General features: G+C 43.1%; 1 protein-coding gene across 2 annotated transcripts; it reads left to right on the forward strand.

Annotated features, from left to right (window-relative positions):
* Positions 1–1455: 1455 nt before the first annotated feature.
* Positions 1456–11314, forward strand: AMER2 (APC membrane recruitment protein 2; the record flags this gene model as incomplete). Of its 2 annotated transcripts, XM_081129837.1 has the most annotated exons (3): positions 1471–2251; positions 2630–3850; positions 4687–11314. In XM_081129837.1, 2 exons carry the CDS (start codon positions 1471–1473, stop codon positions 3496–3498), a joined length of 1650 nt encoding a protein of 549 aa, XP_080985963.1. In that variant the 3' UTR covers positions 3499–3850; positions 4687–11314. The 2 variants fall into 2 exon arrangements, with proteins under 2 accessions (XP_080985962.1, XP_080985963.1); XM_081129836.1 differs by having other exon boundaries at positions 1456–3850.
* Positions 11315–15623: the final 4309 nt, after the last annotated feature.

Consider the following 15623-nt stretch of genomic DNA (forward strand, 5'->3'; position numbering starts at 1 on the left):
GGTAATAACCCCAAGGCCGAAATTCAAACCAACTGTTCCATGCAATGGCTGACAGGTTATTAGCAAAACTCCAGTCTCAACAGATAGCGATTAGGGTTTCTGGGTATAATACAAGTAGTACACAAAAAATGAAGCTCAAGATGATTCAGGAAAAGATTGATATCTGTATATGTGTAACACTACATATTGTTAAATAATATTTAATAAATTACAATACATAATATATAATAAGTATTATTACACATTTTAAAATTATATTCAACATATAGGAATCATATATATGTACATGCTTCTCCACATTTTTTAGGGGGCCACTAAACTCTTAGCCAGGATCTTGAAGCCAGGTGTCAGGTTTACAATTTAGCAGCCACCTTCTAAGTCAGAGCACAGAAGAGATTCCCAGTTTGGGCAGTTCCCTGGGATAAGGTTTTCCTTTTCCCAGATCAAGTAGCTGCAGAGACTCATGGCACTAGGGACCTTGCCAGGCTTTTCCTGCCCCACAGGGGAAGGGGGCTGTGGAACAGACCTGAGGGTTTTGAAGGGGGTGGCAGGAGCAAGGTCAAAAGTAACACCCATGATCTGCTGGGTGGAAAAGGAAAAGGCAGACTCTGGATTCCAAGCACCACCTCTGGAGCGGACCTGAGATTCTATCTTCAGCTCACTCTATTGTAAATGGCTGTCCTGCGGGGTCAGAGCTCCACATGCAGACTGGGCAGTAGCTTCTGTGACCTCAGCCCCAGTAGCTGGAGTCTGGGATAAAAGCCATGGTTGTCCCAAAGGACCAGTCAACTTCCATCCGCAGAACTGTTGCACTTTCCTTGCAGAGTTGCTAATGGATATTTGATGGCTGGTGTTTTTGTAGCAAGAATCAGACCGGCAACAACAATAAGGTTTCCACATTGACCTGGAGATTGTGCTCTGCACCAGACAAGACACAGACGTAAAGAGACGGGCTCCATGTCTGCTGGGCTTGGTACCTGAACGTTAAGGACACACATGAAGGCTTGGGAAAGGCACAAAGATTCATGAAGTCCAGGGCAGGTGATAAGAAGACTACCTGTAGTTTGCGCCGGTTGGATTTTTGTGTGTGTGTGTCTGTTTTGCAGGCATTTTGTGAAAGAGCAAATCTGGAGGTGGAATCTGAAGGCGGGTAAGATTGGATGGACTTTGAATTACAAAATTACGACTCTAATTTCTGCATTCAGCTCGAGGCTCTGTTGCCTGCTCTTGCCACACACGCACACACACACACACGCACGCACACCCATTACACCGCGCAAAGCCCTGTCGGGAGGCTCCTCGGTGGATTAGGGTGTTACATAAGCCCTCGGCGGGCGGGGAGATGTTTTTTGTGTGTTCCAGAAGCGGCGGCGGCGGCGGCAGAGTGGCTCAGGTTGATTTAGAAGCCGGATGACAGCGGCCTGGCGCGAGCCCAGGGCTGACGAAAGCCGCTGCTCCCGCTCGGTTTCCATGGAGACGGGCGAGCGCGGCGGCGGCGGGGCTGTCAGCGCGCGCGGCGGCGGCGGTCGCGCGTCCGCGGGGGTCTGCGGGAGGAAGGAGGAGGCCGGCGCCGGGACCCTTGCGGCAGACATGGACTTGCCTTGCGATTGTGCCGCCGGAACGCCGGCCGCGGAGCCGCCGTCGGGGAAGATTAACAAAGCTGCTTTCAAATTATTCAAGAAGAGGAAATCGGGTGGCACCATGCCCAGCATATTTGGGGTCAAAAACAAAGGGGATGGGAAAGGCTCGGGTCCGCCGGGCATGGTGAGGAGCAGGACCCACGACGGACTAGCCGAGGTGGTGGTCCTGGAGGGCGGCAGGAAGGAGGAGCCTCGCGGCGGCGGCGGCGGCGGGGGTGACCGCGGCGGGGGTGGGCCGAACCCCGGTCCCCCCAGAGCGGCCGGGCCCGGCGTGGGCTCGCTCGCCAGCAGCTCCGTAGCTAAGTCACACAGCTTCTTCTCCCTTTTGAAGAAGAACGGGAGGTCCGAAAACGGCAAAGGGGACGCGGTCGATGCCGGCAAGGCTGGCGGCAAACAAAAGAGGGGGCTGAGAGGGCTCTTCAGCAGTGTGCGCTGGCACAGAAAGGACAAGCGCGGCAAGGAGGGGGGGCGCGAGGCGCGCTCCGCGGGCCCGGGCGGCCTCGCCCTGCCGGGGTCGCTCACGGCCAGCCTGGAGTGCGTCGCGGAGGAGGCGCCCCGACCCGCGTGCGCACCGGAGAACCCCAGCAGGGACGCGCCGCCAGACCCAGCAGGTGAGCCCGGAGGGGGAGAGCCGGGGCCGGCCTCCGCGGATCGCGCCGAAGTGCCCCCCTGCCGCGAGGCCGAGAGCCCCGGGGTCCCTAACGCCGCCTGCGCCCAGGCAGAGGACGCCGCGGGGCACCGGCGCGCCGAGGATCCCCGGGCAGCCCCGGAGCCGGGCGCTGGGGCGGTCCAGACGGCCGAGGATGCTTCCAGGACAGGTGACGTTCCGATAAAGACTGTCCCCCTTGTCGACTCCGACTGTGGCAGCGGCCGGGCGTCTGCCGTCCCTGACCCTTCCTCTGTTGATCCACCCTCAGACCCATCGACCGATCGTATTTGTTTGATGTTTTCTGACGTGACTTCACTGAAAAGCTTTGACTCTCTTACAGGCTGTGGAGATATTATTGCAGACCAAGAGGACGAGGCAGGGCCCAGCTGTGACAAGCATGCCCCGGGGCCAGGCAAGCCAGTTGTCCCTAAAAAGAACCCCGGCGTGGTGGCCTACCAAGGAGGAGGGGAGGAGATGGCGAGCCCCGACGGGGTGGACGACACCTATCTCCAGGAGTTCTGGGACATGCTCTCCCAGACCGAGGACCAAGGACAAGGGCCCCAAGAGGGCCTGGCTAAGGCCGCGGCAGCCCTGGACGCCAAGGCGGCCCCCGAGACCTCCACAGACGCCAGGTGTGTAGACGCGGCCAAGGACGCGTCCTCGGTCAAGCGCAGGAGGCTCAACCGGATTCCCATTGAGTCCCATCCCAAGGAGGAGCCGAAGCACCTGCAGAAGGAGCAGCAGGAAGGCGTCCCCAACAGTGACGAAGGCTACTGGGATTCCACCACGCCGGGCCCCGAGGACGACGGCACGGGCGGCGGGAAAAAGGCGGGCATCCCCCGCGACAGCGACAGCGGCGACGCGCTCTACGACCTCTACGCGGATCCCGACGCCAGCCCCGCAGCCCTTCCCGCCAACGAGGAGGCGTCCTGCGTGTCCAGGCTGAAGCCCGTGTCTCCCGTCACCATCACCTGCCCGCTGCGAACGCCGGGCAGTTTGCTGAAGGACTCTAAAATCCCCATCAGCGTCAAGCACCTCGCAAACCTCCCATCCAGCCACCCTGTGGTTCACCAGCCACCCGCCAGAAGCGAGGTGCCCAGAACAAAAATCCCGGTGTCCAAAGTGCTCGTCCGCAGGGTCAGCAGCCGAGGCCTGGCTGGGACCACCATCCGGGCCGCGGCGTGCCACGACAGTGCCAAAAAGTTGTGAGGTGCCCGAGACCGAGGTGGATGGACCACATGCCAAGGAATACAACTTTCCCCGGAAACCACTAAAATAAGTTTTGCTTCCCCTAAAGAAAGGCTTTTAGGACCGTCCCTGCCACAGAGCCTGGGCCGAGGAGGCCTTTGTGGCCGGCTGGGGCGGGAGACGCTGGAGAGGGGATGCCACACTGCACATGAGATTCTCCTCCCAAGATAAGTCCCTGGGAATTATTTTCGAGCACTTTTTTCTTTTTTTTACCTTTTTAAAGTATTTTTTTCTGTCTTTTTTCTTTAATGCACCGAATACTTGGAAGTCACCTTTACTTGCCTTTGCAGAAACCAGGACTAACCAAACCGAAGTAAGTGTCAGGCCATGATGTTTGGCCATGTCAGGGTCCAGAGGCCTGGAGGAACCACTGCAAGAACCAGAGGAGTCCTCCTTTTCCATAACCCCTCTTCCCTCCCCTCCCCTCCCCTCCCCTCCCCTCCCCTCCCCTCCCCTCCCCTCCCCTCCCCTCCCCTCCCCTCCCCTCCCCTCCCCTCCCCTCCCCCTCCCCTTCCTTTCCCCCTCCCCTCTCTTCCCCTCCCCTTCCTCTCCCCCTCCCCTTCCCCTCCGCTTCCCCTTCCCCTTCCCCTTCCGTGGAGGAGGGGGGGAACACCCTTTGCTGAATTATAGGGAAAAACAGCCTAGGAAGCTGAAAACAAAAACAAAAAACCCCAAACAGATATTTACCTGATGGGCAGAGGGCATCACTGATTGGCAAACATTTTTCTTATTTTCAGTTGCTAGGTATGCAAATAGGTAAATATTTCCACTGGGACAAGAAAGAAGAGTTTTGGTTTGGTTGGTTTAGATCATTTGTTTGGGGAGAAAAAGAGCTCAGCAGAGCAGATTTTTCCTCCCCCCTCCCCCCCCCCAATGCAGAAATCAGGACTGGGGAACGATTTCATTAAATGCCAACAGATCCAGTATTTTAGCATTTATAAACTGTCACTTTTTCATGTGTAGATAATGCATATTTTACAGTTTATCCAGCTGTAAACATTTTATAATATGTTCATAACCTTAAGTTTAAAATCTGGTTTTTATAGCTAAATGTGGTAACTGTCCCCAAACTATTGATATTCTTTTATGTGCTGTAACCTGAAGCAATTCCTTTTTTGTTTTACATGGGTTCTCTGGCTCTCAATGCAGAAACAAACAAACAAACAAAACTATTGTGTTGATGTTCCAGAGCAATGGTTCTGCCTTGTCTTGGGTAAGAGTCTGTTTTTTACCCCAAACCTTGGTTTTTTAGAAGTTTTACCTTTGTTATAAAAAATTTTGGATTCAGCCATCCCTCAATATGGGGAGTCCAAAATGAGGAACACATAACACATAACAATAGAGAAATATAGTTTTTCATGTCACTTGACTTCTGCTTTATAGACTTATGACTGAGACAGATATGTTGTTCAGAATATAGCACTGGCAAGCTTATGCATGGTAACACTTAATGCCAAGATTTTTTGACAAGTGGTTTACTTTGTGTACATTCTCTATTATTTGAGATGAAACATTTATTTCAGAAAGGGTTCCCATTTGCCTAGGTAGTTTGAATGATAAACTGAAGCAGTTCCTAGACTACTATTAGGGTCTAATTATTTTATAACATTGTGTGAAATGCATGTCAGTGTATTTCATCTAAAGAGCAGAGTTCCTACTAGGAGGTGATTCATGGTATCAGGAAGAGAGGCATAGTCAAGGGCGACTACACGTATGTAAGTGACATCAAGACTTCTAATATAACTCTCGTTTTCCAGAGAGATTGCCTAAGTAATGAACTGATAGTACATGTTTTTTAAGATTGTTTTCTATTTTATAAAGAAAAGAGTAAGGCAAGTTGAGTATATGAAAACCTGTTTGAATAATGTGAAGGAAATAAAATAAATAGACTTCAAAGGAAAACAAATTTGAGCCAGTAGCACAAAGCAGGTTGTTCCTCATTTTAAATCTGCAACGATTGTTCTGTTAGAAGAGGTGGTAGAGATTTGCCTACTCTCTTTATTAGTCAGATTACTGGCTTTTATTGCATTGTGTCAGATCCTTAATGTTATTTCAAAGTAATTTTTTAATGTTTAATTTTCTTGTGTCTGTAGATGATGTCCTGTACTCAGACATAGCCTTAAGAACTCTGAACATACCACTAGGAATTCATAAAGCAACTCCCACTCACACGTGCTCATGCACTCAACTGTGCACAAATTGACAGACAAAGGCATCTACTGTAAAATTAGAACTATTTGAAATTATTTCTGTCTTGGGAAAGGGATTTAAATTTTATTTAATGCTGATAGTACTATTTAGGCTCAAAATACATTCATTTTCCCCTAGTGAATGGAAAGAACATAAATTTATTCCTAGCTGTAAAACGAAGCATCTTGATTTTCTTCTTGTGCATTTTCTTGCAAGGGTTATAGTTTCCTCAGTGTGAATCCATGACAAAGTTATGATTGCTCATTTGTTCAGTTCTACAGGAAAGTTAAGAGTAGCTAAAGCACTGATGAGAATATTGTAGCAGTAGAGGCAATCTACCTATTTATTTTATAAGCACTGGAACAAACTATTTTTGCTTTCAAAGATTTAGGGCCTATTTCTGCATTTAGACTGTTATTCGGTGTCTTCTTTATATAAGTAAAGGAAAATTTCAGCAAAGCATATCTTAATTTCTCCTTGCCTATCCACTAAGCAGTTACACAAGAATGAAAATATTTTCTTTTCTTACTCTACTTTCTATATATTTTCCATGTTTTTTATTCCACATCTTTAAGAATTCCACCTACACCAGTCAAATTAAAGATTCAGGCAATGGATTAAATGCCTTCAATCACTTGATGGGAAATCAGGACCAATGCAGGAAGAGTGTGTTCTTAACCTTTTCCAACCATAGACAAGTGATCATAGCTGTTTGTTTGTTGTTGTTTTTGTGCCAAGGGCTACTTTCTCTCATTCATGTTCATGGAAAGTGTTTTTTAGAATTTTAATAGATTTCCTTTCCAATTATTATTTTTAAAACAAGTATTTTTATTGATTTTTTAGAGAGAGAGGAAGGGAGAGGGAGAGAAAGAGAGAAACATCGATGTGAGAGTAGAACATCGATTGGCTGCCTCCTGTATACCCCCTACTCGGGATCAAGCCTGAACCTCGGGCATATGCCCTGACTTGGAATTGAACCAGCAACCTTTCGGTGCAGGGATGACACCCAACCAGCTAAGCCACACTGGCCAGGGACCATTCATTATTACTAATGCATTATTACTAAATGCATTATTACTAATGCATTTCCTGATTTTTTAAAGGAAAGGATTGGATATGGGCTGATGACACCTTTCCTGTGTATTATTCTGAGATACTTGGATGATTAAATCTCTTTAATCAAAGAGCTGGCCAAATTAGAAAACAAAAAAATCAAATCAATTGTTGGCCCTGAAATTATCAGTCAGTTTTATGGTTCTGCACAAAGACGGCCTGAATTTAATTATTCACATCACACAGACAGTGTTACCAAACTACTCCGCTTGGTGCTAATGGTGGTTGGTGCTTTATTCCCCCTTCAGCACCAACAGGGAGAGATTTTACTGTAGCATTTTACTGTAGCAAAAGGAAATAGATCATTATTTCATCTAATAACAACAATGGAATATAGGACAGTAAGGATTTCCTTTGGATACATTTCCCACAAATTATCTGCCTCCTTAAATAAAAAGTGTTTAATGTCTAGGAAGGTGACGACTTACTGAGTTTAAAGGGTTTACTCATTAATTTCAGAAGTAGTTTTCAAGTATTTGCACTTAAACGAAAATTCAAAGAGCCCTTTCCCTACAGTTATCCACGTAAAAGGATATGGTAGATATCAAGATTTCTTTGAACTTTCTAAGAGTTTTCAGTATTGATATCTTAGATTAATTTTAGAGACTCGTTACCTTTAACTTTGTAGGGAGAGGTTGAGTAATGGAGCTTTCTGTCCTCTCCCTTTGTTCCCATCATGTTTGCTTCGTGCTCTCAAGCAGCAGTAGTGGGACCTTCCTCGTGATTTAGCGCCTTTTGACATCTGCATCGCGAAACTCATTTCCTGCGTTTGGTCATTCTAGATTGAGTGCTTAGCTGCTACTGAGACATGTTCTAGAACATTCACATATACTTTGCTCCCCTTATTGTTATGAAATTAATTTAGGAATTTTTATACTCTTAAAAATAAGGAAGAAAAAGGACCACAGCTGCCTCCTATCACCACTGAGGATGGCCAATTAAAAGTTCCTGGATGAGATGAGAGGAGACACCCAGATACCTCGGCCTAACCCTGTTTCCCTTCCCCTTCTCCAGGCAGACCAAGGCTTGGACAACACAGTTCTTACTTAGGAATTTTTAATTCATTACATGAAAAAATTTATAAAACAGTTTGAAACCAAAAGGCTAGTGTGGCGGATGGGTATCTTAATATATATAGCCTGTGTAGGCAGAACCAGAAGCAACCATTTCCTTCATAAAGAAAAGTGACTGTAACATTGTCAGGTGATATGCAAGTGCGGTCTCCCCTCGGGCAGTCGTTGATCCTGCCACCCCGTCCTGCTCTGAAGATTTTCTGGTGGATGCCATGGATTGCTTCTCATAGCCTTTTCACTGTGATAACGGTATAAAGGAGACCTTTTGTTGCCAACAATAACCACTTATATGGAATATTATTATCTCATCGTAGATAATATTTTTAAGGAGTGAGTCAGAATGATAGTTTTATGATTACGGAAAGGAGTTTCTTCTCAAACTGAAAAGGGAAAGATTAAAATAGTCACAAAGCCTCCAGAACTGAAATTGGGCACATTTTATGATGGATACTTACTTCAGTTCAATGCAACACATGTTCATGGGGCATATACTGTAGCTAATAATAAAAATCCATTCGGTTTGGAGCTCACACATAGCTATGCTGTAATTGGACTTATTATTTATTAAAAATGCCTTTATTTTACCTATCTTTTTTTTTTGTATTTGTCTCCTATAGTTTGTGGGGTGGAACAGAATAGGGGGAGGTTGAATAAGAGTTTTCTGTATTATGCTGCATATTTCCTCTAAAATTAATAATAGTAGTTATAATAATGAATAACAGTCGTTGAGTACTTACTAAGTGTCAGTGACTGCTAGGAGCTTTACAAATCAGTATTTAGGCCTCTTAAAAGCCATGTAAGTTAGGTAATATTGTCTCCCTAATATGACATCTTTAATTCATTCTTTTTGTTTGTTTCTATCCCACTCCACCTCCCCTCCCCAATTTCTTCTAGTCTCTGGGACAGGGATATAAATTCTTTAGTGACTTATGATAGTGCAAGAGCTAAGAACTGCTTAATGTCGTTACCAACTCACTTTCAATAGGAAAAAAAGCTAACCCATGTCAAGAAGCTGGAAATTGGTTTTGTGTCTGAGAGGATGGTGCTCTCGGCACTGACAGGGAAACCTGCCCCTATTGTACAGTTAATAGGTAGAAATCTGCCTTCCTTTGGAGGTATTCTGTCCTTCTGGGGAGTACCATCAAAAGTATGGACAGAAATCTCTTCTGTTGTCATGGTGACACTTCTTCCCTGACAGGATGTCAGTTATTCCAAGCATGTTTCACTTGTTCTGGGTGTTCTCTGTTGTTTGTTGAGATAATAACTAGCTGAGTAATCCCTTGATACAATTCTGAAATTCAGAGATAAACTCCTGGCTTTTTCAAAAGTAGTGCATCCTATCTTCTGCCTGTGGCCATTGAATCCTAGCCTATATTTTCTGATTCATTCATTCATTCATTCATTCATTCATTCATTCATTCATTCAACTAATATATATTGAGTATTTATTGCCATGAATTTGAGTATTTTATATTAAATTAAAATAACTAACACATACTGTGCTGGGATGGTGCTCTGTGCTTTTCTTCCCATTGTGATCTCCACTGCTCACAAGAAACAGGCAGAGTGAGTACTGGCTCCATTCTACAGAGGAAGAAAGTCATGCTCACAAGGGCAGACTATCTTGTTCGTCACCCACTTAATAAGTAGTGGACAGAATTTGAGTGAGAAATCTAACTCTATAGCTCATGCTTTAATTATAAATCTTTTTCACCCATATGATTCAATTTTTGTGTAACTTAAGTAAGAAACTGAGCAAAATTCTGAGCTGCAAGAGCCAAGCCAGATATTTATGACTGTTGGTGCCATTAAAATGATGACTGTTTTAGCTAAAAGTGACTTGTTTTTAAAAAAGTACTCGATGGCTTTATACATGCAAGTGTAAAAGGGAGCTCTCAGAGTCTAGCAGGTTTTTCCTCATCTGGGCTAGTCTACATTTTGGGTCATGTTCACCAATTAGAATTACATACTAGCAGATCTACATACAAATTTTATAATCTGACCACTGTTGGGTCAATAATAAAACCAAAAGCAATTTCAATAGTGAACCTGGCAGGTTGCAACCTGAGTTTTCGTCTACTCTGATTCTATTAAGATGCCACTCTCAGTATTTAGGGAAAATTTGTTTGAAATTGCATCACAGTGGCAATTAATGAGGTTATTTTACTAATATAAGGGCTACCTACACTTGGTTAAAAAAAAAAAAATAGACCTCATTTTAATGAGATGCAGTGGAAGATTTTAGTAATGGGTGGTCGTGCTATTGAGTTGTAAACCGGGGTAATTTTTGGAAACTATTCAATAATTGGGTAGAGTTGCTGCTGTATGGGAGAAGATAACATTTTTAACAAAATAGGACCTAGGTTACTGGTTATTGGAAACAAACTTTCTCGGATACATACCTGGATCATTTAATAAACTAAAACAGAAAAACTAAAAATATCTGGTCAAATTGGGAAGACGCATAGTGTAGACACACAGTAAATACCTGTTAACATGTCATGAAATGACCCTGGGTAGCCTAAAGAATTAGTAAATTTTCCCAAATATCTACATTACAACCATTATGCAGTTATTTCTAAATAAAGGAGGAGAAGCTTTAACAAGCTAATATATAAGGTTTTTATTGCTCCCAGGGTAAATTTAACTGAACATGGATGATCTGATTGATGGGGTAGTTTTATAAAGAGTATCAGGGAAAATGGTTTTAATGTTATGGGCAAGGTAAATTCCTGATTCCTGTCATTTTTACTTGACTCCAGCTATCTACCAGGCTCATTGCTAACTTCAGGTTTTGTCCAACTTGTTTATGTGAAATATCTCAGAGTAATATGGGGAATTGCAGGTCATTTGAAAATAATGGCAAAGAAAATCCAAACAAGAAACTCCATTCTCTAATTAGTTTTCCCAAAAGTCAGGCGTGTCTTTGAGGACAAGCTTTTAGCTATATTATTTTTGTGCACAGGAGGAAAGTTGTTAGTAGGTTTATAGATATTATTTTTATAATAGAATGTTAAATTCCCCCCGAAACATCAAAAATCGTCTCCTAGAACTACTCTATGTTTTTAAAACTTATTTTAAAAAAAGTTCTAAATAGCAATAGGGTCTTTTCTCTTTTCTCCACTCTAATGGTTTAATGGGATAAATGAACCAATGTTTATATTTTTAAACCTGTAAATATTTTATTTTGAGTATTTTGTATATTTGTTGATATAATTCCATTTTGTGCATATGTATAATTGTGCATGTTGCTGTTTTTGATAGTCACACTTTTAATGAATGTAAGAAGCTTGGACTAATGGCACTTTTCTCACCTCATTCAAACATCTTAACATGAAAATACAACACTGCCATTTTAACTGTCGTGTTTAATTCAGTCAATAAATTTTGTTGCTCCTTTACATTTAAAGTGAATTCTATTGGTTGTTATTTTTTCAGAATGAATTTTATTTACAGCTTTTTCAATTTTTAGAATTTATACTAATGATAGTGGTGATGACAATGTGATGTGATGTGTGTGTGTGATTGGTGGAAAAACTTTGTAAACAGTGAAAAAATGTTGTTTGGTTTGTGCAGTTGCCTTTTGAAAACCTTGTTTGCTATTCTGACCCTGATCTGATTTCTGAGCCTTTTACTCAGAAAATCTCCATTCTTATAATCCTATGTGAGGCTAGCTAATTTACCCCTGTCTGTTAGGGAGCAGCCAGTTGGAGTCTTTCTAAAGAGTTGTTTTCTGTTTTTTACTTGTTTTTGTTTGGGGGAGGGGGTGTGTTTTTACTTGATATGTATAATACTTCAAAATCCATAGTACTGTGTGAAGAATAATGAGGTTGTGCCATTTTATGTTTGAAAAATCAGAAGTGAAGAGCGCATAAACTGTTTTAAAGTATGTCTCCCTTACAATAGGCTTGTTCACACTGCAGTTGCTTGCATTGCTCTTAAACACCAAGAAAATTCATATGTATCGGTACAACGTGATGAGGATAGATGTCCAAAGGGCGTCTGTACTGATCTGATTAGTACAGTAAATAATTACAGTAAGTATACAGCAGTAGAACCACAAGCAGTGAGGCAGGAAATCCACAAATCCTCTCCTGTCGTCTGCTACCCTTCCTGGCTCTCCCAGCGCCTTCGTCTCCCCTCCTCTTCTTCTCTTTTCCTAGAATCCACATGGAAGGAACCTCAAAATAACTGAATCCAATCTCCCTTTAATGAAGTGATGAGGAAACTAAAGCTCAAAGATGCTGGGAGACTTACCCTAAAGTCTTTGAAGTAGTAAGTATGGCAAAAAGAGACCAAGTTTGAGAGCCAAACAGAATCTGGGTTTGAATCCTGGTTTAGACACTTAAGGGCTCTGTGAATCCAGGCAGTTTCCTTGGCTTCTGTGAGCCACAGTTCTCTCCTCCATAAAATAAGGGTGAGATTGAATTTATAAGGTAGTTGGGCCATTATTAGCTTTCAGAAAGACAGGTGTCTAAAACAGTGTGATTTTTGTACATGTTCATTCAGCTTCTTTTGTTTAAAAAATGCATTTATTAAAATTAAAACTTCATGGCTTGGAGTAGAAATATTCTTGAACAGAGAAGTTGGTGTAGGATAGAGATGAATATAGACTTTTTGGATTGGGGGGAGTTGTAGAGTGATGAAGTGTGCTTAGATAAAAACAGGGAAACAAGTGGGGTAGAGGAGGTCTTAAGTGTGTTGTTCTGAGACATTCTGAAATCAAAAGACTTCATATAATTAGGAGAGCCTGGAGGAAGAGCCTAGGCTTGGTGGGAGAAATTGGGATAGTAGCTGAGTTGGTTGGGTACTTAGTTGGCAGCTAATAGAGCAGTGATGACCAGACACAGTGGTGGTCAAATCGGAATGGAGCTTACCCTCCCCCAGACTCCAGACAACTGGCTGTAAGAGATTGAGCAACTGTAACTGAAGGCAGATAGCAGGGTGGTTTAGAGCAGTGGAGAGGAATCATTGGTGCATGCAACCTGGGGGAAAAAAAAAAAAGTAACTATATGGGCTTGAGAGATAGAAAACAACTTAAGTGGGAGGGCAATTTCTCCTATCATTGCAAGCAAGAAATGAGCAAGGTTTATGCTCTGAATTGGCCTCATTTCCTAAACATTTCTCAGAATGAGCCTCCTTCTGCCCTGAGTGGGCTGGGGGATCTGGAACTTAATGATAGCACCATTTTCATATGACTGGGCACCCAAACTCAAAGCAATCTCATCCAGGGCTCAGTCAGACAGACACCCTCTCCTCCGACATTGAGGAGTTGTGGGCCACACTGGACACTGGTGGATGGATGCCAGTCTCCAACGTGAGACTTTACAGCGGAGTTTTAAGGATATACACAATTTTTACCTTTTATGCTGTTTTCACTGTATGGAAAACTTTAAGCTGAAGGTTTAGAATCCTGAGGAAGCAACTGTGAACCAAAGGGGAGTGAAAACATGTGTCTCCGAAGGAAGAGTTTAATGTCATAAATCTAAACTGAGAGAACAAAGCAATAGAAAACTGTCCTTGAATTTTTCCACCTATGCCATGTACTCGCAGACTCCTGAAGCTCTAGGACATGTTAGGGGCATATGAATTGGCAGGGGAGTTGGGTGACAAGTGTTGGGTGGGGAAAGGGATATTTCAAGAAAGAACAGAAGCATGGGCAAAGACCAGGGCTCAAGGCTGCAGACACACCTCGTTCTCTTCACTACTACTCCCTGGTGGAAGCAGCAAAGTTTGTATTGTGTTTCAGCAGGGAATTGGTCCCCATTTAAGATCAGCCCCTATATGTTTTTCTGGCTTCTAGGTCTATAAGTTGAGAGGTTAGTTTCCTTTTCAGCTCCTAAGAGTTTTATACTCCCCATGTCCTGGGTAAAAGTGGCCTTTTTAGAAGTAACTGAGAGTCCTTGATGGTTGTTCCCAGTGCCAGAAGCTGCCTCTGTGTTGGCTTTGTTGATCAGTGGGCATAGGCACTTTTTCAGAGGACTCTGGTTCTCTTGGGAAGCTCAAGGACAATTCTTGCCAAGTGCTCTAGTGGTCCCAGGTCTGATGTCATATTATTTTTTTTAAAGATTTTTTAAATTGATTTTTAGAGAGAGAGGAAGGGAGAAGGAGAGAGAGAGAAACATCGATGTGAAAGTGGAACATTGATCAGCTGTCTCCTACATGTCCCCTCCTGGGGGTCAAACCTGAAACCTGGGCATGTGCCCTGACCCAGATTTGAACCAGCAACCTTTTAGTGCACAGGACGACACCCAACCAACTGAGCCACATGGACCAGGGCCCAAAGTCATATTCTTGTTGCATGTTTCCATGTGATAAAAAATTCGTATCCATTATATGTGGCAGTAAATAGATTCATATCATTTGGTTCAAGTTAACAAATATTGAGTACTTAGTGTGTCAGGCTCTGTTCTAAGCTGGGTGGGTATGGGTGAGCGAGATATAACACTGGTCCCTTTAAGGCCACTTAAACTTCCCAATAAACTCCCTGAATACAAATCTCTGTCTTGGTGTCATTTCTTGAGGAACCTCAACCTCATATATTATTATTTCCATTTTTCAATGAAAAAGTGAGGCTTAGAGATCTTAAGTGTTTCTGGCAATATATAGGATTAGATAGAGTTGAAAGAACTGTTTTGTATCGAACACTTAAAAATGCCAAACAGAATTAATTTCTATTTCTTTAAATGCATTCATTATTGAGTCATCAAGGAAGGGAAGCCAGAAGTTCCTGGATTTAACTATTGATGTCTGGAGGCCTAGAACTTTGGTTTCCATGGTCCAATAATGGGCTGGGGACCATGCCGGAGATAGATCCACAATCAGTTATATCTACAAGGTTTTGTAGACCTTTTGAAAGATCAAGCAGGCACAATATCGATAAGGATATAGATTTGAGCAACACATTTGGACCCATATATAACCCTGGACCAAACAATTAGAGAATACACATTCTTTTCAAATACAAAGAAAACATTTATGAAAATTGACTACATGCAAAACCATGAAGTAAGTTTTCATGCATTTCGAAAAAATCAGTTCCATGCAGAATATGCTCTCATACTATTGTTAGAGAACAAAATACAACCAAATAAATTTAAAGATCAAATTGGTTTTCTTAAACAATTCATGAATCTGGCAGCTTCCCAGCTAGTAAATATAAAGGAACAATAAGGAGCCGTAAGAAATGATAGGTAGGAACTGAAAGGGACAAGAAAGTTAAAGAGTGGATTATTTCAGGCAAGGACACTTTTCCTTAAGGGAAATCTGAGGGTCTCATCAGGCAGATTACCTGACTAGTGCTGACCAGGAGGTTCCTGACTGATTCATTTAAAATCCCACTTCTGGGAGAGGCTGGGCTGCAATTAGGTTAGGTATTAAGCCTTGGCGGGGCTTAGCACAGCGACTCCAGTTTGGATTTGTTGTTTCTTCATTTTTCTTCTTCTGTCTTTCTTTCTTTTTATTTATTATTTATTTATTAACTTATTTATTATTTATTTATTTTTGAGAGAGAGAAAGAGAGCAATCTACTGCTCCTCTCATTCTTGCACTCACTGGTTGCTTCTTGTATGTGCCCTGACCCGGGACTGAACCCACGACCTTGGCGAATCTGGACAATGTTCTAACCAACTGAGCTACCAGGCCAGGGGTGTTGTTTCTTTTTAACACTATAATACAACGATACTAGAAATTTGTAGCAAAAAGATAACT

This window comes from Miniopterus schreibersii (assembly GCF_964146895.1).
Source record: "Miniopterus schreibersii genome assembly, chromosome: 2".
Classification (NCBI taxonomy): domain Eukaryota; kingdom Metazoa; phylum Chordata; class Mammalia; order Chiroptera; family Miniopteridae; genus Miniopterus; species Miniopterus schreibersii.